The sequence below is a fragment of the Xylocopa sonorina genome, chromosome 13, assembly GCF_050948175.1.
Source record: "Xylocopa sonorina isolate GNS202 chromosome 13, iyXylSono1_principal, whole genome shotgun sequence".
Lineage (NCBI taxonomy): Eukaryota > Metazoa > Arthropoda > Insecta > Hymenoptera > Apidae > Xylocopa > Xylocopa sonorina.
Genome location: NC_135205.1, coordinates 5692718 through 5720437, shown reverse-complemented (window position 1 = coordinate 5720437; position 27720 = coordinate 5692718). Strand labels below are relative to the sequence as shown.

Genomic DNA, 27720 nt, shown 5'->3' with positions numbered 1-27720 from the left:
CCTAATACTCTACTTAAAAAAAAATAAAATGTAATCTGTAGATATATTCCTCATCAAAAGCTAAGTATTTTCAATCTTTATTGCACTGTACCACTATCATCAGTTCACGTTTACTATCCTCAAATGCTAGCTTTAAATCTCCACGAACTCGCTCGAGAGCCTCGACTGAACTTATCACCCGCAGCCTTGGGCGTCGGTCCACTCGAAGCGAAGATCATCTTAGGCTCCACACTCGAGCCAGCTAATTTCTCTCTCTCTCGATGCCAGTTAATCACTGGTCCCGGTTGAACGTCAGATCCGACAAAGTCTAAGCGCGAAGCTAAGTGCGACGGCGTTCCTCTGGCTGCTGATATTATCGATTCGAGCAGCGCGATGCCGCTGCTGGCAGCTGCCGCGACAGCCGTTTATGCACGCGTTTCCCGCGGTATGACAAACAGCACGAGGGAACGGGGTTGGCTGATAGGCGGCACTGCACGTCAGGGGGTGGGTTTTCGTGCGTCTACGCGGGGTCAGACGGACGAGCCTCGTGGTCGAGAGGCCTCGAAACGCTCGGATGGCCACAGGGTGAATTATGTCCAGACGCCTTTCCGCGGAGTACACTTCAGAGGGTGGACAATTTATGTTTGCACGCGCGAGGATCAACTGTGCATGGACTGCTTTGAAAAGTTTGGGGTGATTCCCTTTTTTTTAACGTAGATCGATCATTTTTATTTTGGGTTCTCTAGTAAAATTTGTGAAGAAGAGAATATTGCGAGAAATTTGGGAAACGATAGATTGAAGTATCGCGTAGAATCGGCGCATGGACTGCTTTGAAAAGTTTGGGGTGGTTCCCTTTTATTTTAACGTAAATCGATCATTTTTATTTTGGGTTTTGTAGTAAGATTTGTGAAGAAGAGAAGACTACGAGAAATTTGGTAGACGATAGATTGAAGTATCGCGTAGATTCGGCGAGATTTGAAGACGAACTAGGCCAGTGATGTTCGTTCGGATGGACGCGTGCGAAACGGAAGTTTCAAGTGAGAGGATAACGACGCGATTCGACAAGAAAACGTGGTCGTGAATTTCGCGGAGGAAATGGAACTGCGGAGGTTTTATGGTAAGGAGTCCTACTGACCTGTTTTATTGCTATAGACGTTTCGAACTACCGTACGTAGCTTTAAAGTGTAATTCGAATCGCCGGGACGTTCGTAGCACCTGTTATACTGCTTCGAGAAGTCGTGCTTATTCTATTAACCAATAGTGAACGTTGGAACATTTAAAAAAAGCGCCACTACTTCTACGTTCTACTTAAACTTTCCTGCACTCAGGCAAACGGATATTTCAAGCTCTGAAATACCAAATTGTCCAGTACATATAATAGTGTCGTTGGAAAACCTTAGTTCTAAGAGATGTTGGATGGAAGAACCTTTTCTGCCTATAAAGTTCTTTCGTTGCGCTTTTATACACAATTCATTGTTAAATTATTCACATCTTTTAATCTGAATAAATTCAACTTTTTATCATCCGATATTGCATCACCCTCGTAATTCATAGAATATTATTATATAAGAAAGGTATTCGAAAAATCTGTCCGTTTCGTACGTAATTAATTCACGTGACCCGCGAAAGAGAAAATCGAGGAGCGTACAAAAGGAGGAACGAGCTGGAGTGCACGGAGGGATGCTGAAATGAAAATAGACTAGTCTGAAATTATTTTGAACCAAGTGTTTCGTGCTGGTGGCCACGATTCATACGGCTGAATCGTTTGACGATCGTGGAATGGCTGGCTGATATTACGTCGCATACTTTAATAAGATTATTTAGCGGCGAGGACTTTGTACCCCTGCGGTTCAGCGACGCGGGAATATTAATAGCTACGCGAATTTTCGAGCAAAGTTATTCTTCGTTAAATCCGACGAGCCATGGTGGAAAAAAAGGAAAAAAAATAGAAATTAATAAATTCCACGTATATCGATAAACGTTCGATTAAATAAATAAATAATTCGCACGAGCACATACGCTTTTAAGCTTTCCAAATTCGAAACAGAATGGAGAATAAAGCGGTTTCGGGTATCGATAATATTTTCAACGGACAGATTCTAAATATTTTATATTACATTCGTCGAGCTTTTAAATTTCCAAGGTTCCATTCGCAGCTGGAAATAATTCACGAACAAATATCGAACTGCGATAATGCGGCTGTGAATCTGAACCTGGGACGCGAACGGTACCAGCGAACGCTCATCGACGAACCTGGAGCAGCGAAACGATCGAAGGGTGGCTCGATTCGCGGCTAATGGCGCTCAATTAAATTTCGTCCGGTCTGGCAATTATAATTCGTTGAAACGCGGAAACGTCTGGCAAGGACGTGGCACGAGAACTGGGCCCGTCGCGTCGCTCGCGCGTCCTGCAGTTGATTAAAAGAGGGCGAAGGGTAACGCGGGTGTTGATAATACACAGGACGCGTCGTTTAGCCCGGAGGGCGAAGGTGCACTTAAAATTAATTGAGGCACGTAATTTCGTAACTGCGCCGCTCTTTCACGAGCCGCGCATGCGATCATTACTACACGGCTTAATTTCCGGAAAACGACACCGGTATCCGTTTCTTTACCATTGTCCACGCTCTGCCACGTGTCCATTAAACCAGCTGATGGCCAACCGTGGTTGCAATGACGCGAAAATTCACCCACTTGTTTCAATGGATCTCTTTCCAGCTACTTAAAATTTCAGTGAGCAATTTTATTCCTTCCAAACGCGATAAACGTTAGACGCGAGCTATGAGTGATCATATTTCACTGGCGAACAAAAAGAACGAACTCGAATCGCTGGACCAAACGCAGCACCCAACGACACCCTCGTAGTCCGCACCCACGCGTTTCTATTCACTTCGAACAGTTTATAAACGTCGATTCCATCGCGTCGCTGGGACGCAGCGTTCTTCCAGATGTCGTAAACGCGACGCGCTCCCCAGCTCGTGGGGGTGGAAAGAGAAACGGTGGAGCGTCAACCCCTAGAAATCGAGAAGCTTCGATCGATGGAGCCCGCGTCAATTTCCGCGGCGAATGTTTCGAATTTCCTCGTCTGCGTCGAATCGACGAACGGAATGTAAGACGTGGAGGACGGTTCGCTTGATTTTCTGGAGCAAAGAGAGAGAGAGAGAGGAAGGGCTTCTTCGTAGCGGTTAAACGGAACTCGCGAACGCTCGACTACTTTATCGAGCCTTACGGGAGATCTTAGATTGTGGAAATTTCAGCTTTGTAATTTTCTACCGCTGGCCTGATATTTGTGAAGACACTCGGGTAATTGGTTCGTTCCATTCCGACGAGATCGGAGCGGTCGATCTAATTTTCGGCTGGGGATACCCTGTGACCCGATGTACCCGGAAATTCGCGAATATTTGAATATACGCTTTATTAAGTTTCGCGCGCACACACACGAGATACATACCGTACAATTAGATTAAAGTTTGATGTTCTCGACTATAAATATTGATCCTGCTGAAAGCTCCGCGGGAGACAATATTGAAACAACTATCCCAATCTGTTTTAATGTACAGTCCTCTGTTTTGAAATATTCCGCTCTGCCTCGCGGATGTCTGACCGTCTACCATCTTATTCTACTGCACAACATCCTCGAGTTCGATCTGAACGAACCATAACGCTAATTGCAAACTCTCCACGGCTTAAACTCGATATAATACTCGCCACTCTCCCCACAAATGCTGATCTTTACTACTTAATCTCGCCAGCGAGGCGCGAAGCTATCGCCCAGCTAATTATTGACACGTACTGCTTAGTCCACGCGAGGAACCACGGCGCACACCCGATAATTACCTGGCCCGCGGTGCTTAATAGCCGACATTAGAAGCATCAAGACGTTAGCTGACTAATTACGGAGTTGAACAGCTTGATATGGAAGTCGCGCGATCGAATCGACCGTCTAAACGCCGACCTGTACCACTTAATTCAGGTATCTCGCCATGGATAAACGCTACTCTATGCTGCTCTTCGTGTCGTGTCCATATTCCTCGTTTCATAACGCACCAGTGATACGTTTTGAGATTTGTACACGTAATACGATGAAGCGTGCGCGCGAGGGAAACAGCAGAAACCACAGGGGTGGAAAATGTTGGAATCGAAAGGCGGAGACGTTGCGCGAAAAATGTTGGCCAACGCAAATGCTTTAAGCGTATTAAGTTTACCCGCGGCTCGTTTTACAGGCGACCTCGTTGCTTTCTCGCTTTTGCTGGCCGCGAAAAAAGCGCTCAGCCTCGCGGAAACTGGTCAGCGTAGAAAGATCTCAGATAACGTACGCAAATGCCTCAACGAAACGGTGCTCTTTTCTAAGTTCCTTCTGCAACGTGATACGTCTCGGACGGCGGAAAACTCTTTCGAAAAAATGTTTGCGAATCTCTCTCTCTCTTTCGTCAATCGCAAGTTGTTTCATAATCGAAACGAGGACAATTACGAATGCCAAAACTGTTGCGACGTGAACGATCGAAAAATGGAAGTCGCCTAACGCGAAACTAAATTTCATCGCGCCAGAGGAAAATGTCGCATTAATTCGACGAAACGAGACAAAAGTCGAGCACGGCGATCAACTCCAATTCTGCGTCCTTAACAGGCTCGCCCCAGTTAATCAGAAAATTTTCCGCGAGCTGACGCGGCGTCCGCGCGATTAAAACCGTTCACGCGATAAATAAAGCTCGTTCGACAGCCAGCCTTTGTTTCGAGCTGCTCGTGGCTGACAATATCCATTTATTTCGAAGATAACGCGTCGAGCAACTGGACAATATTTTCAGTGTCGCGAGTCTGTCAAAACAACGACGATTTCTGGTTCCTCGTCCTTAACCACGCGACACGCTCGCATTTAAGTCACCAGAGGGGTTGGTTTCGTTTTATTTCGCGTCTCCACGCTTCTGCTGTTCTGTATTTTTTCTCCACCTCGTCTCGAAGCCACTGGTTAAACAGACGCGTTCTCATGCGAGCCACGAAACGGACGCGAAAGGATTTCGCAGGAAACCAAGTGTCAGAGCTGGTTGCAGTTCGTGGTTTTACCTTATTCGAGAGACGCGTGCCTTCGTGCGAAACTTGAGGAGCTGCGCTTCTGGAAAATTGTTAACGATTCTGTCTTCGTTATTGACTTCGAGGGTTCGAAGGTTTAAGAACAGGATGCACGAAGTGGAACACAAATTTGGATTGTTCCAACGAGAACGATCTTGAGGATAGACACACCCCATTAGACAGTCTGAATTTTGTACACGCCTCGTGACATCGTGACGTGCAAGGGTGCAGGTGTGCATTACAGGAACACCTCGTTGCTTTTCAAGAAGACGGACCATAAATCTAAAGTTGGTGCCCTGATCCGAATTCAGAGAGTCGCGAAATATGAATCACCGTTGAGGATTACGCGACACACTTTCGCCATCAAATTTTCAACCCCTACAAGCTACTTTATCGACGCTCAAAACGGAGTAGAATTCCAAAATCCTGTATTAATACATCAAAAGTTTATCATTCGTGCAAGCGAATGGTAACTGAAGGTATAATTAAAAACAAAAAAGGATCAATTTGTTTGAATTCTCTTCTCCTAAAGAACGCGTTCTCCAGTTTGGCTATGCGTGCACACAGCGTTGTAACGATTTGATCGAGGATCGAATCGACGAATTATCGCGACCCAGCTGCCAATATCCGTCAATAACACACGACACCAATAACTCACGATTCCGCTTGTTTCTCTGTTTCAGTCCCGATATCGCACATCGTGGCGCTGGTCGGAGATCCCACGTATCTTCCCTGCGACATATCAACCACCCACGAAGGGGACTCGGTGCACCTTGTGCTCTGGTACCGCGAGGACCTCGGCACATCGGTTTACAGGTACGAAGGCGAATCAATTTGAGGCTTCGCAAATAGCCAGGAGTCATTTCTCGACCGAATTTCCTGGCTCACTGACAGATCGCTAGATCAACCCTTACGCTATGGCCTCGATGAAGACACCAATGCTGGATATCGATCTTGCGGATTTTTCAATTTTCAAACGCATTTTAGAAAATAGTGGAATCGCCAGTAGCAATATCGTTACGTTAAAGTACTTCGTGTCAGATCGATAGAGAAAGTGTGTATGCGAGGGGTGTTTATAGGGTAAATGGTAAGGGATGAAAAGTAGAATTCGAGGAATGAAAGCGAATGTAATTTCTGCAATTGGAAAGAGCGATTGAGAGTGATTCATGAGAGCGTATGAAGGAATGAGAGAAATAAATTCAGGGAGAATGAGAAGGGTAGTGTGAATGATGCAAGCGAGAGAGGAAGGAATCGTACGCGAAACGAGAGAGCCTGGATTCGAAAAAACAAGGGTAGCATACCTATTCAGCCCGGTTTTCATATATTCTTTTAAAATAAAATATTCTGCTGGTTCTTTCGAATTTACTTTTTTGCGCCGACGAAAACGTTCTCGAAAGTTGGTGCTCCAATTTCGATCGCAAGTAATTATCTCGCAGTCCACCAATTATCCGTAATATCGTCGCGATGAATTTAATTAAGCGCCGAATATTTTCGAACAAGGGCCGTGCGAGTTTTATTATTTAAAACGGGACGAAAGACGTTCGCTTTCCTGCAATATTCATAAATCCGTTTTTATCGTCCCGCTCTCTCTCTCTCTCTCTCTCTCTCTCTCTCTCTCTCTCTCTCTCTTGCCCTCGCACGGGATTTCAAATACGCGCGGCGCTTTTTGCACGAAGGGGCCCGTGATACCGCCGTCAAAACTAGCGGGAATCTTAAAATACGAGCCGGCTCGACGTTTGCATTTAAAACGTCCCATTCATTCGCGCAACCCGGGGAACTTTAATTTATTCACCGCGGCACTCGAGGAATACGTCTATCCGCTCTGCGAGAACCACGCACGTGGCGTTAATTAAAATAATTATGATCAAATTTCGGCACCGTTTCCCGCGCGAGCCCCTGAGAACTTCTCAGGGAGCGGAAAAAAACACTGGAAAAGTTCATGAAAATCTACTGAGCACGTCACACTGCGCTCCAACATCGTTGCTCTGGAACACCACTTCTATTTGCATATCCTTCAATTAATCATTACTTTAATTAATCACAGTTACAAACTATCGTGCTAAAAATGTTAACGTCTTATTCTAACGAAGCAATGCTTTGGCTACGGGGTGTCTTCGCATAGAAAGCTTCCTAATCGAAAACTACCCTCTTCTCTCTACTACGTTAAATCATAATAATGTAAGTCATACCAAGACTTTTTTATTCACCTAAATTATTTTTTATATCTGCTCACACAGCGATAAATTTCGTTTCTGACAGTTTCACGAACCGCTTTCTATATCCGAAACATCGCGTACAAAGGGTGGCTACGAAAGATCCGCGTGGTCAGCGCGCCCAAGGGTGTCCCAGCGAGGCCGTAAACGTAACGTTACACGCATCCTCCGCTTGATGGTATATCGATAAGCCATTGAATGGAAGGGCCGCTGAATTTCACGCGTAACACGCATTTTCCAGTGTCGATGCGAGGGATCGAGATTTCGGCATCGCTGAACGATGGTCCGACGACACGGTGTTCTCGAACCGAGCCTACTTCATGCCGGACAAGAAACCGGCGGAACTTGGCGTGGACCACATCAGGGAGGAGGACGCTGGTATTTACAGGTGCCGCGTCGACTTCCAGATCGGACAGACGCGAAACTCCAAAGTCAATTTAACAGTGATAGGTGAGTAACTAACTTGAGTTCCATCGAGAGAAAAAATTAGAAACAGTCTAGGGAAAACAGTCGACGATCTGTAACTGTATTTTCAATCAACTGGTGGAAATCTAGTTTCTAATGTGAAACCCAAAATCTATAATGGAACATTGCTTCCAGTGCTCGAATAATTACCAACGCTCTGCTAGTTAATTAATACAACAATTTGTTTCAGAAATGCATGTTACAGTACACCCATTGTTTGAATTGTTCGTAGTTTCGGTTGCTACAGTTCTAAACCACAATGTAAATCGAAACATGCGTCTAGAGAATTCTGAACCGCTAAACCATCCCAGATAGCATAACAATATAACAATAACCGAAGGTATAATAAAATATACGAAGCACAAATATGTAAACCTACGTTCCAACCATAGAATACAAGAACTTAAAGTACAGAATGAAAAACGATATCGAAGAATAATCCCTTTGAATCCAAACGAAGAACGCCTTCAAGTGCAACGTTACACTTTAGCGATAAATCGAATCTTCCCTTCATTTCGTTCAATCGTTCGCAGAAAAAAAAAGAAAAGAAAGAGAGAGAGAGGCGACGTGAAGACACAGTTTGAAGAACAAGTAAAACATCGTCGATCTCCGGCATCTGTTTATCCGGGGGGAACGTCGGACGGTACGGAAACACGCGGCGCGTAACAGGATCGAATATTTGCCGGGACATATTGTTGTCGAGCAGCAAACAGAATTTCCTGCTGGTAGACAATAAAGAGATCCATCAGCGTTCGTTGGATGAAATCGTGCCACGCGTACCAAAAATCGGCGGCTCGCTACAAAGAAGCCAACCCGGATGGATGCGAGATCGATGGCGGTGACGTTGGCTCCCATAAATCGGCGGTGGCCTTTTTTCGAGTCCGTCGTTCGTGAAAACTTAAGATATGCCTGACCAGCGATGCTCGCCAGCTTTTGTGCGCTTTCAGCCTGTATCAGATCGAGCACACTCGGGGGTTGGTTTCGGTCACGGACGCCACGCTCGCTCGATCTCTTTTCCACCCCCTCGCGAACGTTCTCGCGCGCCACGAGGGAGGCACACGAGGTGCACAAACGCGAAAACTATTCGAGCCGTGGTCAGACAATAGCGTGTCGCGGTGCGTTCTATCTGGGCATCGCAGCTTTTTAAACGCTTTCCATCGCCGCGGCGATCTGTCTGACAGGTATTCGATACGAATTCAAAGGTGCACGCGATTTTTTTCGAGACACGCCGCGCTGTTGTCGGTGTTTTTAAATGTCTCCGAATATCGCTGCTCGCTGCGTGCACGTAATCCTATTCCGACAGCTCTCTGACGATCGATGAGGAATCACCTTCTATTTTTTTAACTCTGTCACGCGATCCTAGTATTTTTGCGATATTCAAATATATCACAAATAAAGTATCGATGCGTTGATTAACTTGTGCCATTATAAATAACAATAGCAGCTGTTTTACGTGCGCATTGAGATTGAATAGTTTTTCTAAAAACGAGAACGAAATTGCGTTTGTAACAACCGGATAGCGAGCAGGCTAATTGGCATCGTTACGAACGCACAGCAGTCCGACCAAACACGGTCTCATTCTACTAGTCAGACCTACCATACACTACGCGGTGTTCAATGAAATCGACCGGGGGATGATCTTTCGTCATTAAAATCTGCAATTTCGCAAACGCACATATTGTCCGACGCAACTCTGGTGAAAGCGATATCATTTCACCCCCGCTTGTTTAGGTTTGTTAACGACGGCCGCTGGTTTCCGGTGGCGCGGCGCGTTTCAGGGTGAAACAGATTCGCTGGAATTGGAATCGAGCGATTAATGCCGCCGATACGAGGGCTCTGGACAAAGAACCGATAATATTTACACAACACTGGCCCGTTCGGCTGAAAGTTCGTGAACGCGTTCGAAGGGGAATAAAATCGAACGAAACGTAGAAAACAAAAAATAGGTGGGAAAACGCGATATTACGTTACGCTTGCTCGCGCGCACGGAATCGTTAAGATCGTAAATATCCGGGCGAAACGCGATTCCTTCCGTTCGGATGATTATTAACACGCGGCCGAGTGTTCGTAAACGAGCGGAACAAAATTATGGCGCGCGTGGCGTCCACTTGGAAATGAAAACTTCGCGTCCCCCTCCTCCCGCTCGATATTAAAATTTCGCAGCCGAAACGAGCGCGATTAATCAAACGTGGGAATAATCGAACGTGAGATTCTACAAGCGATAACCAACCCCTGCGCCATCCCCCTCGCCAGCGTCGCGTCGCTGCCGCGCGGTACTTGAAACTTTTTATCGACGGACGGCTGATCCGTTCCGCCGTTTAAATCATGTTCAAAAGTTATTACTTAACCGTGATTCCGGCTCTGCCACGGCGCGAAGAGTGAGCTACAACTCATATTTATGGCCGACCAGCGATAAATCAGCGTGTGATCGCTCCCCGTATCGTTTTGATCCGCTCGAAATGGCTGCCAATGCGTTCCTCTTCCGAGCGGAACAAAACACGATGCAAATTACGATAATGGTGCTCCTTGTGTAAAGTGCATCGTTGTACGTGGCACTGTGTACGTGTGTGTATATATTTGCAATAGAAAAAGATAAGAAGAAGATACGTCTATTGGTAGAAGGGACGTTGTTTGGACAGCGAAATAGGTATATATTGAACTATTCAAATAAGGGAAGCTGTGCCGCGTGTGCATTGTCGTCGTGGGCTATTGTAAATATACTACAGTTTGTTATCTTCGAGGAATTATAAACTCGATTTTGAAATAATAAGATGCACTTGAGATCAAGATAACATAAAAGTTTGCTTTGGATTAATCTGTCGATTTTTATCTTGCCATGATGATTTGAGATGAATTGAGAAATTATTATGGATACGACTTTAGTAGGTTGTATAATAAGAATGAATAATTTAATTGTTCGCAAGCCCACTTCAAAGACTGACATTTATAATTATTCCTTAATCTAACTGAATAAATCAGTTATCTCAAAATACCGCTTGCATAATTGTCCACTTAACGTTCGTTTCTGTCACACAAGAGATTTCTCCGATCTCAATAATGAAACCTAATTGCAAAAGCTCTACTTCCACTGTCTTCCATCAATAATTATCTATCTGACGCTTATCACCGTCGCAAACAATACCCCGCAAATTTACCCGATATCTCAACCAATGAAAAACAATTAACAGAACCGCCTACACGATGATCAACATCCCAACGAAATAAACCGAAACGAGACGGGATCGTAGCCGAAAATCCGGGCTCAGAATGAACGACGCTCCGCTCGAGGTGTACAGGTTTGTAAATCGATCAGCCCCACACCCCAACCGCCATCGAATCACATCGAAACAAGCTGGAAACGAATTTTACACCCAGTCACCAGGTATCGAACACCCACTGCTGGCGATCTCCTGCCAGCCGCGGATATGAAGTCTCGTCTACTTTAACGAGGGACCTCTCAGCGAGCTTCGATTCTCAGGCTGCGACGCGACGAGATACGCGGATGGTTTCCGGTGATCTTCGAGGTCGAACGACGTCTGTCGCGTTTCGTAACCCTGTTCGCGCGACGCGGCTTCCGTTCTCCGCGTCGATCGCCGGATGCGAGGGAATCAAAGTCGAGGCGTAAGCACGAAGTCAATAAGCTGGGACATGTCGCGTAATTTACCTCCCTTTGGCCAGCCTCTGAGCCAACGGGAACTCCGATAACGTTACGAATCGTTCGTTGCGTAAGTCGCTTTGACGGTCCTCGGAGAGTTTCGACGGAGGCTGGAATCAACTAATTGCTCAACTGGAATCACGTAATTGCTCGTAACGATCGAAACGATTGGAATTAAACCGGGGATCCGTTGGGAATACTAGATGAATAGTCGATACGAACGTTGTCGGATATTTTAAGCGAAAGAAAGAAAGTTTCTCTCGTAAGAAATAGTCTGTCCCATATGTCGAATAAATAAGCAGATTACCTTTTTCTAAAATAGTTTCAAAGGGCTGGTGGGAGCAGACGCGGACGGCCAGGCGGCGGTGGAAAAGTTTCCTTTTAGAGAACAGTAAAGTCCGTGTACAATGCAAGATAAATCATTTCGAGGGACATGAACGGGCCCCCGAGCAAATCGACTTTATTCCCAAACGTCTCGCGACGTTCTAAACCATCCCTCTTACTTTACAACCGGGAGAACGCCTCTTTTCCCGTAGCGGCGGCCCTCGTTGCGCATTTCCAGCGAAATTTTCGAACGAGAGATTACGACGGGAATAACAGCGGGATGATAGATAAAAGTTTCGCGGGAATAAAAGTTTCGATATCGAGGTCCGCTAACGCCTAACGTCGCCAACTGTATCTCGCTTAGCAGAGCGACGACGACGACGAGACATTACCGCGGACTGGAGGAGGAAATAACGAGGTACCAGAGGGACAGGAGAAATAAAAGCTCGCAGGAAGTTAGGGTGGTCGACACGCGGGGCGAGGGGACCGAATAAAAGGAACGAGAAGGAGCAGCTGTTAAAAGGGGAACGATCGCGGAGAACCGCCATCAAATGGAACCGTCGTGGAAAAACGCGGGGCGGAGAGGAAGAAAAAAAAAGAAGAACAATCAACGGACAAATAGGTCAAGAAGAGGATCAAAAAGGAGGCTGTGAAGTGCCAATGAGAAATGAGAGGACCTGGCTCGAGTGGAACAAATAGGGCAAAACAATTGCTAAGAGCAAGAGCGATGAAGGTGCGGGAAGAGAGGGCCTCAGAGGGGGTGTGGACGGCGGAAGGTGGCTCGGAAGAGGCCGCGCTATAATGAAACGGCGCGGCCTGGTGAAGAAAAAATCCAATTAACAATCCTGCTCGAGAGTTATGGAGATGCTGCCGGCTGTTAGACGCGGAACGTTCGCCGCCGTTTCCACCCGTCCCGCTGGAATTTTTCCCGCGGGATAATTAGGTTCGCCCCCGCCGCGGCCATTTCGCGCGATCATCCCCGTCGGACCTGCTCCTTACGCCCTGTTCGTGTTGGTAAACCTTTTCCAGATGAACGCCAATTAACGCGCCCCCCTGCTTTCTCTCGCAGCCGAGGAAATTGCCCTCGCGCCCTCGTCCTGCGCCTCTCCCTTTTCCCCTCGTTCCAGGAACGATCCTCGAGCGTCGCTGGCGGACGCGTCGCTCGCCCACGGCACGTACGCGCCGCAATACCGCGCTTCCGGCGCACGTTCGACGATTTTTCGAGAGGACGCCGGGGTGATTCGCCGCGCGAGGCGTGCTCGATGCAATTTCAGTCTTTCGCCCGATCACGGAAACGTCATGGACGTAAAGTGGCGATAATTAGGTTCGCGCTGCCCTTCTGGCACCGTTCAGAGAGCGGCTGGAAGCACACCAGAGGGTTGAAATTGAAATTTGTTATCGTGGTACTGAACGTTCGACGGGAATCGTGGTAAGAAAGATTGGAAGCGATTGAAATTTATGCTTTGCGCATTCGTACGGGATTCTAGAAAGTTCTAATATACTCGAGCAATTTTCAGAAAACAAGACTAACTCGAGTCAATCTTCGTTACTTTTCAGTAAGAGAATTGAAACTTTTCTTCTTTAATATGATAAGAGGCTTGACTCGTCTGTAAGAGTATAAAGAACCAAACGACCCCAAGTCTCATCCTCTACGACACTTATCTCACAAGATAAAGCGTTAGCCAATAAATCCAACTGAACTTCAAAGAAAAAAATCAGCTCAAAGCTCAGTCTTTGACAGCAGGACACCGACACGCCTAAACCCAACTGCAGCTAATTTGAGAAAGCGTAGAATCGCAAGCAGCGCCGATTATAAACCAATTACGCGATGCTAAATTAATTTCCCCAAGATTCCGATCGTTGTTTGCGACCTTTGTCACGGCCTTAAGCCCAGGGAGGGCTCCTTTGTGCGCCCTTTGGGATCCCCAGCCGCTCGGAACAGTTCTGTGGAAGTTCCTTCAGCACGCTCGCCGCTACGGCTCCTCTGTGCCGCGCACCCCTTTGTGCCACGACGTTTGTCCAAGTTCAAACGTTGCAGACGCGAGCGGCCAGGCTGGTCCACGGCTGCATCCAGCCCAGGGCGCAAAAGGGGGACGAGTGCGCGACGTTTGCGCGTCGTGTAAACGCGAGAAATTCGACTGCCAGACTCCCTTCGACCATCGCGCGCCCATGCGAGTTGACTTTGCCCCGATCAGCGTTCGCCAGAGGGCGAAGAACCTCGACGAGATTGAAACGAACGCGCAGCGTGTCGCGTTACGGCTCGATACACCCCTTCGTCGAACGGTAAGAAGTGTCAAAGACGAGACGAGCCAAGAGTTGAGCGACGGCAGAGAGGCTTTTCATGAATACTGTCGACGATTTTTAAAAAGAGACGAGAGAGAGAGAGAGAAAGAGGATGTAGACACGCAAGACGCTTCAGAGGCATCGCGGTTTCACGGGACATGAATTTTTATTAAACTTTTAAGTTCCGTCGCTGCTTCGTGTGCGTGGAGAACAGAGGGTTGCAAAGGAAGGACGGGCCGCTGGGAAATGTTCGAATGTAACGACGAATTTAGTTGTATGGTCGGTCAACAAGGCTGGTCAATTCTTTCTTCAGTGCTCTGTTTTATGATCTACTTCCGGTTTATATATATATATATATATACATTCATCTTCAGACTGTAGGGTACTAAAGTATTACTGTTTCATTATTTCTTATACCCTTTGGGATTCGAGTGGCTGTTTAAATAAGTCCGAAATAAATTGCACGTATCGTACGTGACTGATAAAAAAAAAAATTGCTCGAATATTAGAAAACATATGCGCGTATCAACGAAGCACACGTGCCTCAACAACCTGCATTTTTCAAACACTAAAACGCCGTTCCACCTCGATATATACGATTATCCAGTTACCGCCGCTCCATTTCGATAATCCACTCCGCGAGGGGAAAAGAACGACTGGCTGATGGCAGAACAGGACGATACAGCGGAAATAAGCGAATCGGAACACGTTCTCCCATCGCGAAGCATCGCAATTGTATTCACTGGCGTGCCTCGATCAGGATCGGTAAAAAAAAAAGAAAAAAAAGAAACAACCCCGCCACGGCATCTTTTATCAAACAGTACGTTATCGCGCGGCTTGGCTTTTATCGAGCTTGGATTATTTTCCCGCGAACAAAGAGCGAAAGGAAGAGAGGGACGTCGCGAAGATACGAATGCGTATCACGAATTTTTCATCGAGCACGCGAATCGAATACCAGCTTGCGTTCGCGCGGTGATTTCTGCGGGGAATACGACCGCCAAATATCGTTCTGATAGTCGTTCGAAGAATCCTCGACCTAGAATACAGTGGACCTCTTCAGAGGTTCGTTCGCGTTCGTCGCGGTTGCTCGTCGCGAGAAACGAAGAAACACGAAAGAAAAAGAGACAAAAACGAAGCCAAAACGCAACGCAGAGGAAACGGAGGACGAACGACAGAGGCGATCAAATCTTAGTTTAATAGATTTGAAAGAAGTTGGTACAGTGAATTAAAGTTATTTTCTCGGGTGCTTCTCGGATGCGACGGAGCAAAAAAACCGGACGACGTGCCGTCCGCGGATTACGGAGAACGAAAACCACCCTCGAAGTGGAAGTTCGGTGGAGGACGCCATTTGTCGCATTGGATTCTCGCTCTCGTTAGGTCGCAGTGAAAAAGAAAGTTCTTCTCAACGAAGATAATACCGCGAGACGTATCCAAGCCTCGAACGGAATCGTTACCGCGATTTCGAGTGTTTGAACGGTTTGTAAACTCGGTCGTATTGTAAATCGAACGGTTCTGTGATTCAGAAAAAATTTCATTACCAGAACGAGAACGAACGATCTTAACTGCCGCCCTTAATCCCCTGACCGAGCCCAGTCGGACGTTCACGCTCGAAGAATTGGCCAAGAAGAGAAAGAGTGGATTACCGAGAGGAGGATCCAAGGAAAACCGTGGAGAAATAAGAGGAGCGAGTCGTAAGAAGATTCGCATCGAGCAAAGAGGTCCTTTCGAACAAGAAGAAAACGAACGAGAGAAGATTTTGCATCTGCGATCATCGATGAACGTCCTCGAGTGACATGTTACAAATATTATTTACCAACTTTGCTTATAGACTTGCAAACGTCGATGTGGTAACATAAAATCATTTTGAAGCGAGCTCGTTACTCGATATAAAAAAAGTATTCGACTTGTACCGCGACTTTTCGCTACAACGGAAAATCGGCAAACGCCAAAAAATCTCGGTAACGAAGAGTTTCAGAAAAATTGAGTTCCCTCCATCGAATCAAATACGGGCACAAAGCGCAACGACCCCTTAGCCGGGGTTCTCGTCGAAGAAAGAGAGTTTTCGCCTTGGGTAAAAGTTGGCGGTTTTCACGAGCGCGCGAAGGCGCCTCTCTGGCGTTTCTTTGCCTTTGGGAGCCCCGCTAGAATTCAATATCGCTTTCGACCGGGTCGAGACTTTCCGCGCGAGGGCCGAGGCGTACACTGGACGGTTTAACGATACCGTCGAAAGTGGAACAAGAACAACGAACGGCCACAAACGGACCTGGCAGGAGGGGAAGAAGAAGAAGAAGAAGAAGAAGAAGACGAGGTTTCCTCCCTTTGGCGGATGCCGGTGTTTCGCTTTGAATTCGATAAAAGGTGAAACCTATTTAGCTCGTTACGGTGCTTAAATACGACGGCCAGGAAGGAAGTTGGCCGCGGCGCTTTTGCGCGAACGAATTCCGCGGTCAAACAGAGACGAAGGAGCTCGAGGGATGAAACGAGAGGCCGCGAGAATGGCGACCGTCCAGAGCCGCGCGATTTCAGACAACGAGACGCAGCATTTATCTTTCCGAATGGATCCACCCTGTTCTGATGGGGGCGAGGCGGGGTGGAGATGGCGGCGGGGAACGAAAACACTGTCCGGCTCGATTTTTCGAACCACCGAACCGGCGAGGCGCTGCATTTACTCGTGAAATTGAAAGAAATCTCTCCGCGCGAGTGTTATTACTCAACCGCGATGAGCTCGGGAATTTTAGCTGCCGGATGCGTCGCGACTGTGACCTGAATCCGCTGAAAGGATTCTGGAAGCTCTGCCAAATAATGGATCTTATTATGCGTTTCGTCGTCGCCTAATTATAGGCGCTGCGAAGAGAACGAGATCAAAATGTATTAGGAATTAGGCTCCCCCATCGAAATCGACTTGTTGTCTTTTTATATTATTTACGAGACAATTTGGCAAGAACATCTCTTGCTTTAAAATGACCCCTTTAATACTACCAAAGCAGACTAAAAGCGAAATAGAATGATTCACTTTGGCAGATTTCACAAAAAGGATCATCATCCAAGTAGAGAAACTACCCCTAAACAACTTCCCACTGAGTACTCCTCTCGAACGACTTCGAAACAACCATCGAATAACCTTCCCTCGAATTCTAATAATCGCACAGTCCAGTTCTTCTCAGAAATTTTTCTCATCTCCCATCCGTTCGATCAGAACGCGTATTGGATTAAACGAAGACGCACCGTGGACCAGAGGCACGGACGTCGAGGCAACATCCCCAGGGCGCGAGGGGAACGAACGAGGCGGGTTAACAAAAACAGCCAGGTTTTATCAGCGACTCGAAATACCCGACGGGATCCTTCGATCGAGCTGTTGATTTCCAACGGAAATGTAAATTTCCCTGGATATTAAGCGCGGCGAACCGGACGGTAACTCTCGTCGAGTTTCCATCGACGAGCTCGCGCGTCGACCTTCCCATATTTCTGCGGGGAATTGCATAGACGGTGACCATCCAATATCGACGCGGACGTCGTCTGGTCGTCTCGCGCCGCGGGCATCGGTGTTAAAACAACAGAACGCGATCGTGTAAATCGGCTGGGAACCGTCGAAGGAGCGTCTGCTTTATTGGAAGGTCCCGGTAAACCCCAGCAATTGACCGGAAGTGGAAGACCGATCGAACGTGTCGGCTCTTGAGGGCGAGCTTGATTACAGTGCTCCTCTGGCGTTGTTCAATCAACGCCTCGGACGCACTGCGCTCTCTTTTCACTCGCCACGATCTTATCTCGCGGCGATAAATTATCGGTCAGCTGGTTGAGGGCTGCTGGAGAACGGGGGTGGCGCTTGGAGAACGCTCGCTGTCTGTGATTTCGTCTGCTTTACCGTGTATCTGTCTTGAACTAATCGTGTTTTCTGTTCATTTTCAATGACTTTCCGAGTGATTCATTGGCTACAGAGAAAATGTACAATTCTAACTATTCATTCTCATTACTTTAAATTCCCCGGTTAATTTCTAAAAAAAAATGAAGATCGTCGCAAATGTTTAAACATCTGCCACGAATTGCAATCGAGCCTCGAGCCTGCCGTATTCGGCTAATCAAACGGAATTAAAAAAGATTAGAGTTGTTCCGTTGAATTGGCTGTTTCTCGCAAAAGAACAATGACACTGGAGACGTTCCAAGAGACGTCCTCGTTCGCGTAATCTCAATAATGAATGCGAGAGTTCGGGGGGCTGGGGGAAAGGCAAACACGCGAGCCCGTGGAATCGGAATAAAAATTAGCCGGGACGTTAAAGGAAGACGAAGTGGCGACGTTAAAGCGGATTAAACGAGTTATCGAGCTCCTTCCCGGCCGCGATAATTACTCGCGCAAATACGCTCGATCTTCTTTCATGCGGACCCGCACAGTTCACCCGGACGACGAGTCTGTTAATTCGTCAAAGCGTCGCGATATCCGTGAAACAGTCTCTTCAGTCATTTTTAACGACTCAAAGTCTGCGTGTTCCGCGTCGAGTTTCTTGACACATTTCCCACCCACTCTAAACTATTTAATATCACCCGACGAACACGCGCGGAGGAGCCGCGCCTTTGGCCACCCTTCTCGAGACGCCTCGCGGTTTCAGAGATGATTTCTTCGGAGGATACTCACTCGAGATCTTCTTTCGTAAATAACTACTAAAGCCAGCAAACTGTAGCCACGAAATTTCCGCCGACGAATCTTTCCATCTACCATTTGAATCATTTTCTTCTCTCCTCTGCTTCTCAGCTATTGCTCGCAGAGGCAAGTGTCACGATGAAATTGCTTTCAAATTTATACTCCATACTCGATATTAACGAAGATTAGACAATTTTACATGTATTGCAAGCGAAAACTGTTTAATTCAATACTGGATAAGAGTCGAATTTTTTCTTCTTTTTTTTTTAATAACAAATCCATTTCATCGGTTGCATCTATCGTTGAACTGATCGCAATTAACTGAGCCAAAGTCATCGGATCGAAGCTGCTCCGTGCGTATCGTAATCCACTCGATAAAATAACTGGCACGATTCCATCCCTGAAGTTACCCAGTAAAGTTCCGCCCGAGCCGTCCAAGTTCCCAGCCTTAAAGCCGAATTGTTCTTCCGGAAGGTAATTGATCCGCGCTACCCCTCCTCAGCTCGCTCGAGCTGTATTTTTCCCGCCAACTTTTAATAGTATTTCACCGGAGGGGAGTAACACACTCCAAGTACGATGTCAGAGATGCATCCTCGTACGAGACTCGACTGATCGAGCCGCGGATTTCGCTTGTCTAAGGGAATCTATGCTCGCATGAAAGTTGACGGGATTGCCAGACCCAGACTGTATCTCTTACTTTATCTTCGGCTCTTCTGTTCGAGTTCTTCGACTCTTTTTCTTTGCTCTTACTGCACCTCATTGCAACTCGTTCTCTCGTCCTTTTTCTTCCATAATTTTTTTACGTGCATTCTGATTATCTTTTTTTCATATATTTCTCTCTTATCGTTTGTTGTTCTGCGTTGTCTTCTCGTTGTCTTCAATAGTTCTTCTGCGATTCCTTCACACTGTCATATTATACTAGATCTTATAATCGGTTCTGTCACTTTTTTATTAACTTCTTCGACCGTCAGCTAACGCGTGCATATTCCCAAAAAAAAAAATCCGTTAACGAGCAAACGAACATCAAATAGAACCGCGCACTAACCGCCACGATTACACGTTGTCGGTGATAATTGAGTCGCGCGAAGACGGGGGACGGAAAGCAATCAAGTTTTTGCACCGCCGCTGGTCGTTCGCGTCGGTCGTTATTTGCCAAACAATCGTGCAGCCGTGAAATGTGGGACGTGGCAAGATGGATGCAGTTAATTACACCGGTTTTAAGCCGGGACGACAATTTGTTCCACGGAGGGAGGAATGCAATAACTGAAACGTTTCCGTCTTATCGTAGCGGCGGAATTTTCGCGGCAGGGGGTTCCTGGCGCGCGGTTCTTGCGTGTCCCTCCTTGTACGAAGGACGGCGAGCGTCGCAGGATGTTCTTGCCGTGGCGTGCTCCGCGTCTCGCGAGGAACACGTGAAATCCGTGAACGGAAGCGGAGGAACTGTGGGGAAGTGGAAAAAAAAGTAGAAAAAAAAGAACAAGCATGCTCGAATCGTACGGAAAGAAGCTGTTTATTCAGCCGCGTGTTTATTCAACGCTTTGTTCCAAGCGTTACACGCGAACAATGGCGCTGGTCGACGTTTCAACGTGGAGGCAGGGAAATAATGCGATGTCCGCGACGCTCGCGAGGACGAAAAAAATAAATGTAGTATTGCAACGGGGAAAGGAGGAACACGGGAGGCGGGGGTGGTTCGTTGTGCGTAACAATAACGGTGGACAATTAAGCGTCCTTTGCTCCTCGACGCGGTGGGGCGACCTCACAAAGAGACGTGGTAACGGTCAATGCGGTTATCCATTGCCTCGATTGTACCCGGTTACTCTCTACGCAGCTCTCCAGCCACCGTGGACGAAAGAATGAACAATTTTCGGATCAATGTGAACGACAATGGAAACGAGAATGGTAAGAAGACAGCGAGCAAAAGAGTAAAGAGGGAACAATTGCTGGGGCAAACGTTCACGCACGAAATCGTTGGAAAAACGACTGTGTTTTTGTCAAACAACACCTCTGAGACCTCTAATTCTGACCTCCACTGAGAGTAAAGTACCACATGATTTTTTAATATTTTAATTAGCTTATCTTTTAGAGGAGACGATATGAATATTAACTAGTTTCAGGATCAGAAGTCTCTATTGAATATTCCAACGAGATTAACGTAATCGATACGATCACCGTTATCGGACAAGCGACTGTTACCCGACGAATATTACCTTCGCTATCGACAGCCAGGATGGGATTAACGCTGCCGTCGAATAAGCTACGGCGTGTTCGCGAGAGCTATCGCAACCGCCTGGGATTTCTTGGCGTGGCAAAAACAACAAGAGCCAAGACGCCGGCCATGGAACTCGAGCGTTGATTGAAAGGACAACAATCGACGTGGCAGCGAAAGGATTTGCAGTTTCCATTCTAATCGCTGATCGAATATACGTGTTCGACGCGATCGATGGCGTTAATCCGCTCGAACCGGTGCTGGGGAAGCGTCGAGCGTCCCGTCCGTCGCGACGCGATATTAATTGCATTCGGTTGAGGCGCATACGTCCTCATCGTTGATGGATGTTCACTTCCGAGACGAACGATAGAGAGAATGGTAGCTCTGGAATACTATATTTCATCCGTCGACGAATGTGATTAAAGAAATTCTGCTCTAATAGCGTACGTTTCGTTTGGGATTTAACAAGATTTTCCAGTATGATTTTAATTGAGATTTACCATGTAAATATACACAGGGATCTGAACGAGTCTAATCGATCCACAGACCGCGAGAAAGGCTGAAAAACTTGAGAAATGTAGACCATATTATCGAGCATATAAATTCGCAGTAGTACAAGTAACTCATAAAGGAGACGCCTGGAGAAGGCAAGTAGTCGAGACATTGAAAAGGCAGAGAACGAGGATCAATTGTACGTTCTTTATTCTCCATCTTTCGCCTCTGATGCTTTTTCGTCCCGTTTCAACATTTATATTCCACGACACACTCCTTGCGGAATTAAAATGGCGCAGAGGGACGCGAGACCATCGAAGGACTACCGAGAAGATAAATGCATATCAATGACCCACGACGATATCTTTCAGCCCGCTTTATCTCTCGTTATACTCGATCCATTTGGCGTTCCCGTTTAGCGGTAAAAGTTCTCATTTAATTTCTCGTTACTTTGTTCGCGGCTGTTGGATAAGATTCCAGAGATGTCGAAGCAGATCCTCGAGTTACCAACACGGGACTGAATTACCGCCGTGGGGAGCAGCCTCGTTTGTTTTCTTCACTCTTTAAATGCCCGGAACTTTCCTCTATTATTATTTAATCAATTGCGCGGAGAAGAACGGATGCATTAAAGATGAAAGTTCTGGCCGACGGATGAAAGAAGGCAACGCGTAGCAGCGCAACGCCTCTCCATGGGCGAGGCCGTGAGGAAAATGGATTCACCGCGCTAGAGTTTCGCGGACACGAATCCATCAAAACTTACACGAAACTTTCTCGAGCCTCTGATGAGTTTTCACTAGAAGCCCTGCCACGGCGAGCTTTTAAACACGCGACATCGTTGGATTAACAAAACAGGAATCTTCGAGCCCAGAAGAACCGATGGCAAATTGCAGTGAAGGTTCCATCGAACAATCCTAGGACTAATAACGATCAATATTAAACATACCTCGAATCAATTCTTATCATAAATCTATCACATCAAAATTAACTTCTAAACTGATCAATCCTCGACTACAGCTCAGACTCTATGAAGAGTATATTAAAATAATCAAAACACTGAAACGATATTATTCATTTCTCTTTAATTTAGAGTATTGCATTGCAATTTTTCAAGCGTCTTTAAGCGGCTGAATGCAACTCAAACAAAAGTTCCCCACGATCTATTATCGATCCGTACACCGCTGAGTTTCCCATTACCAGTGAATGCGAGCTCGTCGCCGCGAGTATGACTCGGAAGAAGCCAGTATTCTACGTGATGGCTCGGAATATCGCCGGTATTAATAATTCCACACGGTCGCAGAATCTGGCGCAACGAGTCTATCAAAACTTGCGGGCGAACTTTTCCTCGAGTCACCGCTGATGAGTTTCCTCTCCACGGACTTATCCAGGCAGCCGGTACAAGAACAGCTACAAAGTTATCGGGGCATTCCACGGAATCCAGGCCAGGCCGCGCTTGGTATTGGCGAACAAAGACGGCAAGGAGTAAAGAGAGAGAGAAAGAGAGAGAGAGAGTGTACAAAGACGTCGGCGTGTCTATCGCGGGGGTGGCTCGCGCAGGAGACGTCCTGTTGTCCGCAAATTAGAGCGCCTCCGCGGAGGGTCGCTTCTTTTAAAAGGAGCAACCTCGTCCTTTTCGATAGGGACGCTTTGTCGAGGACGCGGTAAACTCTCGACCCCGTGCGCGATCGAGCACGCTGTTTAACGTCTGTAGCGAACTTTCGAGTTGGCAAGATCTTAAGCTTTAAGGTCTTACGATATTCTCGTTCTTATCTCTCGCTTCTGTTCGACGAGAGAGCGATTTTTCTAAAGCACTCTTCTTCGTCGTGACTCTACGTGAGCTATTATTTCGTTTATAGAATGCTTGGACAAAGAATTCGACGAAATCTTACAACTGTCTGATCTAATACTCGGTTGTACTACTTGGGATGTCGTATTAAGGAAATATTGGGACGTAACGATTATCTAATCGCACAGCAGTCTATGATATCTGATTATACATCAGATCGTAGATATCATCGTGCTTGATCGTGCACAGAAGTATCAGAGAATCCTATTACTTTTCCTGGCTCGTGCGCCGCGGTTGTACTACCCTTGGCTGAACTATTCACCGGATCGCGCTACTTATTTTGACCGTATACGGAGTTATTCCACTTATCTGACCATATAGCGGGTTATTCCACTTGTCTGGCCATGTACCGGGATTATACACCCTTGTCTAACCAAAGCGTGACCTATTTCGCCTACCTTGCCCAACTGCGTATCGATCTTCGCCTATCTCTACGCTATTACACACGGGACACGTGTTCCTCCCTTTTTCCCCTGGATAAATTCCAAATATCTCGCCGCTCGCCCGCGGAAATAAGAAGCGGAACATTGAAATGAACTCACCGCGTATCGATCCTCGACGGCGTCCGTTTCGAACGGAAAATCGCGAACCGTCCAGGAAACACCGTTCTCGTCTCGCGCATCGCCTTCGCGCAAGAAACACTTCTGTTACAGGGAATATTCAGATACTATGATTTTCATCGATGATTCTGTATCACGTATACCAGAAATGACGATGCGCGACAAGAGACAAACATCGAAAATATAAAATGGTAATTTTTAATAAGAGAAGAAATACCGTTCTCTCGTTTTCATTCAGTTTCAACTTGCTCTCAGGCGAGAGTTGCTTTCCTTTCTTTCTAATTATACCACGCGATGTTTCTCGAGTTCGATGTATAACCGTAAATACAAATAAATGATTGATCGCATGTAGACATCGCGAGATATTCCCATCCACGAGCCTTGACCAATCTTAACGGTCCCGAATGGGCACCGCCGCGAACATTCCCTCCGCCGTTTCTTGCTCGTTATGAGAAATGTCTGTCGCGGGGATACGAGAGGGACGCACGAAGGAAGAAACATTTTCCCCGGCTCATGAGAAACATTTTTCCCCGAGATACTGCTCGTCGTTCGTAGATACAATACGCCTCAGCCACAATGCCACGTTGATATTAGTCCCGTGACGTGTACCACGAAACATGTAAGTACCTTTGTAACCCGCGCACAAAGACACCCTCCCAATCCCATGGTACATCCTTTGACATCAGACTCGCGGCATGAACTTGCCGCGAGGTTCGTGTGCATTCTGATTGATCAAAATAACGCGGAGGAATTACTAGCGTTCTGAGTTTTCAAACCTCCAATGTGTTTCCTTTAAACAGCAAATCATTCCTACTAAATTCTGTAAATAGGAATAAAATAAAAAATAGATATATCACCTTCTACGTAAATGCTTTCATGAGAAATTTTGATCAGTTAAGAGACAAATTCGATCAGGTGTGAATAGTGAACGTAAAAAAGAAGATCGTTTGTTACGCAACGTTAGATCGCGATTGCAAAGCGGCACGATAGTTACACTTCCCGTTCAGTTGGCTTTCAAATTTCCATTGTGGCGGCTAGGCCAGGCTGAAAGAAGCCTGGAGAATCGAGCAGAGTCTTTCTTGGCCAGCGATAAACTGTAAACAACTTTTAGTCAATCTCAGTATTCCATGGACCCTTTGGAGGAAGAAAAAGCAATTTTGCTTAAAGTTCGAGGCATTTTCGTCGGTACAGAGTCGTCTGAATGTACAGCGGCCAGGATACACCAACGTGTGTGTATGTGTGCGAGAGACTCTATGGAAACTACTTCGAACTCTCCGCCTAACTCGAGGCGAACAATTTTTAAAGAAGCGCCGACAAATAAGATCCCTTCGTCGGCCTAATTTCGCCCTCGCGAACCACCAACCATGGTGATTCTTTCAAGTACGAAAGATCTCGGATTAAACCACCGTCCTGAAATACTTCGAGGCTGTTCGAAACGACGCAACGATAATTAAAGCGCCACGAAGAAATGTTATTACTCGAACGATAAGCAAAGGTAGCGTTGATTATCAAAACGTCTCAGAAACTATACTCCACATCGTAACAACAATCAACAGTTGCAAAAGAAACAGTTTACTCGACCGAGCACTGGGCTACCAAACTTCTCCTCGGCTACGAGGAATGAAATCACGAATTAATTGCGGTTCCTTACTTAATGGAAATAATAATTGTTTCGAACAGAAAACAGGGTGGAAACACGAGGGTACGAGGGCGAGTAGAAACGAAAGAGCACGACTCGCGAAACGATCCGCGAGCGACGAGCACTCGCCAGTCGCGTCTGATTAAACGGGGATTCGATAGGAATTAGAACATTAATTTAGAATGGCGAGGCGCGAGCTGCGAATTGAATTTCAAGGATTTCGCAGGATCACTTTCGATGTTCGATTATACAAACGCGGATCAGGCTGCAGCGAAATGAATCTGACGCGATTCGATTTGTCCGGTCGTGCGCGATCGAATCCGATTCATCGCAGGCTGGCTGCCGCTTAAACGACGTCGAAGGAGGGATTCGTCTGATACGGTTGATTGGCTGTGATTCGCGTACTCGTAAGCAGCACGATCCTTACTCTATGAATATTATTATTATTACTAAAATATTCCCTCGATCTTCGTACGAAACAAAGTTACCAGAGAGATCTGTAGCGCGTGAGAAGCCAAACGTCTTTGAATATTGTTAGAAGTTCCAGATCCCCTCCTTAGAATCCAATGACTTCGTCGATAGAGGAGCCAAGGATCTCTGATGTCGAAGATACCAGAGAGGTTGTATCAAGTTTCTTGACTTAGATGGTCGCGTGTGTCGAGTTCTGCCAGCTTGGCGACATTAATAGTGCGATCTGCAGGGGGCAGGAAGCAACCACGAGAGAACTTCGAGACAACATAGTAGACAAGACTGTCACTTAGCAAATATATGAAGAATATAAAAAACTTTACATATGTATGCTCAAACGTAAACGCGACTACTTGTATTTTTCTGTCATTTTCAATGCGACTAAATAACGAAACAGCAATAACAGTGGATAAAAGTTGTAACATTCTAGATATCCCAAAAACTGAACGATTCTAAAGAACAATGGATATATGAACGAGCAACGAAATTATTCCCAGATAACCGAGCCACGTAAATGGACGGACGTATCTAACGTCACCCAATTGTATCGAGTAAAAGATTTTCGAGGGACGATCGCGGAGAGGCGAACGATTTCCTTTTGTCTCGGGGAATTCTATTATACTCGAATCGAAGCCCGTATTCCTTTCACGGATGGCGAACCCCGTGCCTGGTCCACATCCGCGGCGAGCGAATCGAAAAGCGGGTCTCTCGACGCGCCGCGACAATCTTATCTGCGAGGGCACCCACGCCGCGAAGAAAAGAAGACACCCGCCGAGCAGAGGCGTTCAGAGGAACGCTACGGCTCTGTCCGATCCGTGAAACGCTCGCAGCCGTGTCAACGAGTGTATTTTCCCCTGTCAAAGCGAGCTCTCGAACCGAACGGAGATATCAAAGCTCGAGTGGTCGTCGTGGGACAATGGATTCAATAAAATTATGAGCCATCCCCCTTTTTATACATCGAGGTACAGTTCAAGCGATATTGGTATCATTTTAAAATTGTGTATCTTACTGTTCGACGCGAGAGTATGTGCATTTGTGTATTTTTTAACTGGTTAAAAATTCGACTATATGTTTGAAAGAGTGGAAGACGACAGAGTTGTGGCGACCACCGTAGTCGCCTTTGCACCCCGTGGCGCAGGGTGGAAGAAGATACTTAACCCTCGAAACGAAGAGACTGGAGGCATGAAATATATGTTTGAGTCCAAACTTTCTCTTCGTCTTCGAAGGTTAAGGACGTTTTCTGCGAACGTGCCTCCTCCTTTTCGACATCGAAATGAGGGGGCGAAAACAGATATAATGTGAGGGAAAGAAGCCCTCAACAGTTAGTTAGTTAGTAGTTACGTTTCGTACAGCATAGCGTCGATACCTTGAGCGAGTATAAAATTTGTTATTTATTATTTGTTAAAATAAATTATTTTGTTCCGTTATTCTACCTCACCCACGTAGGTTTCCCAAGGAGTAAAATTTTAGCTAAACTACATTCTTGCTGAACCAACGAACTTAGACGAATGATTTATATTTTCTCTATTCGTTCATCCATTAGAGATCAATTCGCAGATGGTTTTACTTAACTTTATAAACATTTCCGTCTCTCTGACGCTTCGAGTGCAGCGTCGCAACGGGCGCATCAGTTCCGAGTGGCCCTGGCAATACTTTCGTGGGTCGTGAATAGAAAAATCTTTGGGAGATTCGCGGTATTGCGTTGAATTAACTTCTCCCGGGGGCGGGAGCCGAAAGGCGACAGATCCTTCCAGCGGCGTTCCATTTTACCCGAGATTCGTTCACACCCTATTTCCCTTTTACGAAGAAGAGCCCACGAGTCTCGCCCGACGTCTGAACCAACACGAACGACTCTCGACAAGATCTTGTCCCGGGGAGTTTTCCAGATCGGGGCGCT

At 46.5% G+C, this 27720-nt stretch overlaps 1 protein-coding gene across 1 annotated transcript in view; it reads left to right on the top strand.

The window, feature by feature from the left end:
• LOC143430329 (neural cell adhesion molecule 2) overlaps window positions 1–27720 on the top strand; it is a 190764-nt gene that overhangs the window by 132072 nt on the left and 30972 nt on the right. Inside the window, exons 2-3 of the mRNA XM_076906522.1 lie at window positions 5726–5858; window positions 7497–7705. Of these exons, the coding sequence (XP_076762637.1) occupies window positions 5726–5858; window positions 7497–7705 (342 nt within the window). The remainder of the gene's footprint in view (window positions 1–5725; window positions 5859–7496; window positions 7706–27720) is intronic.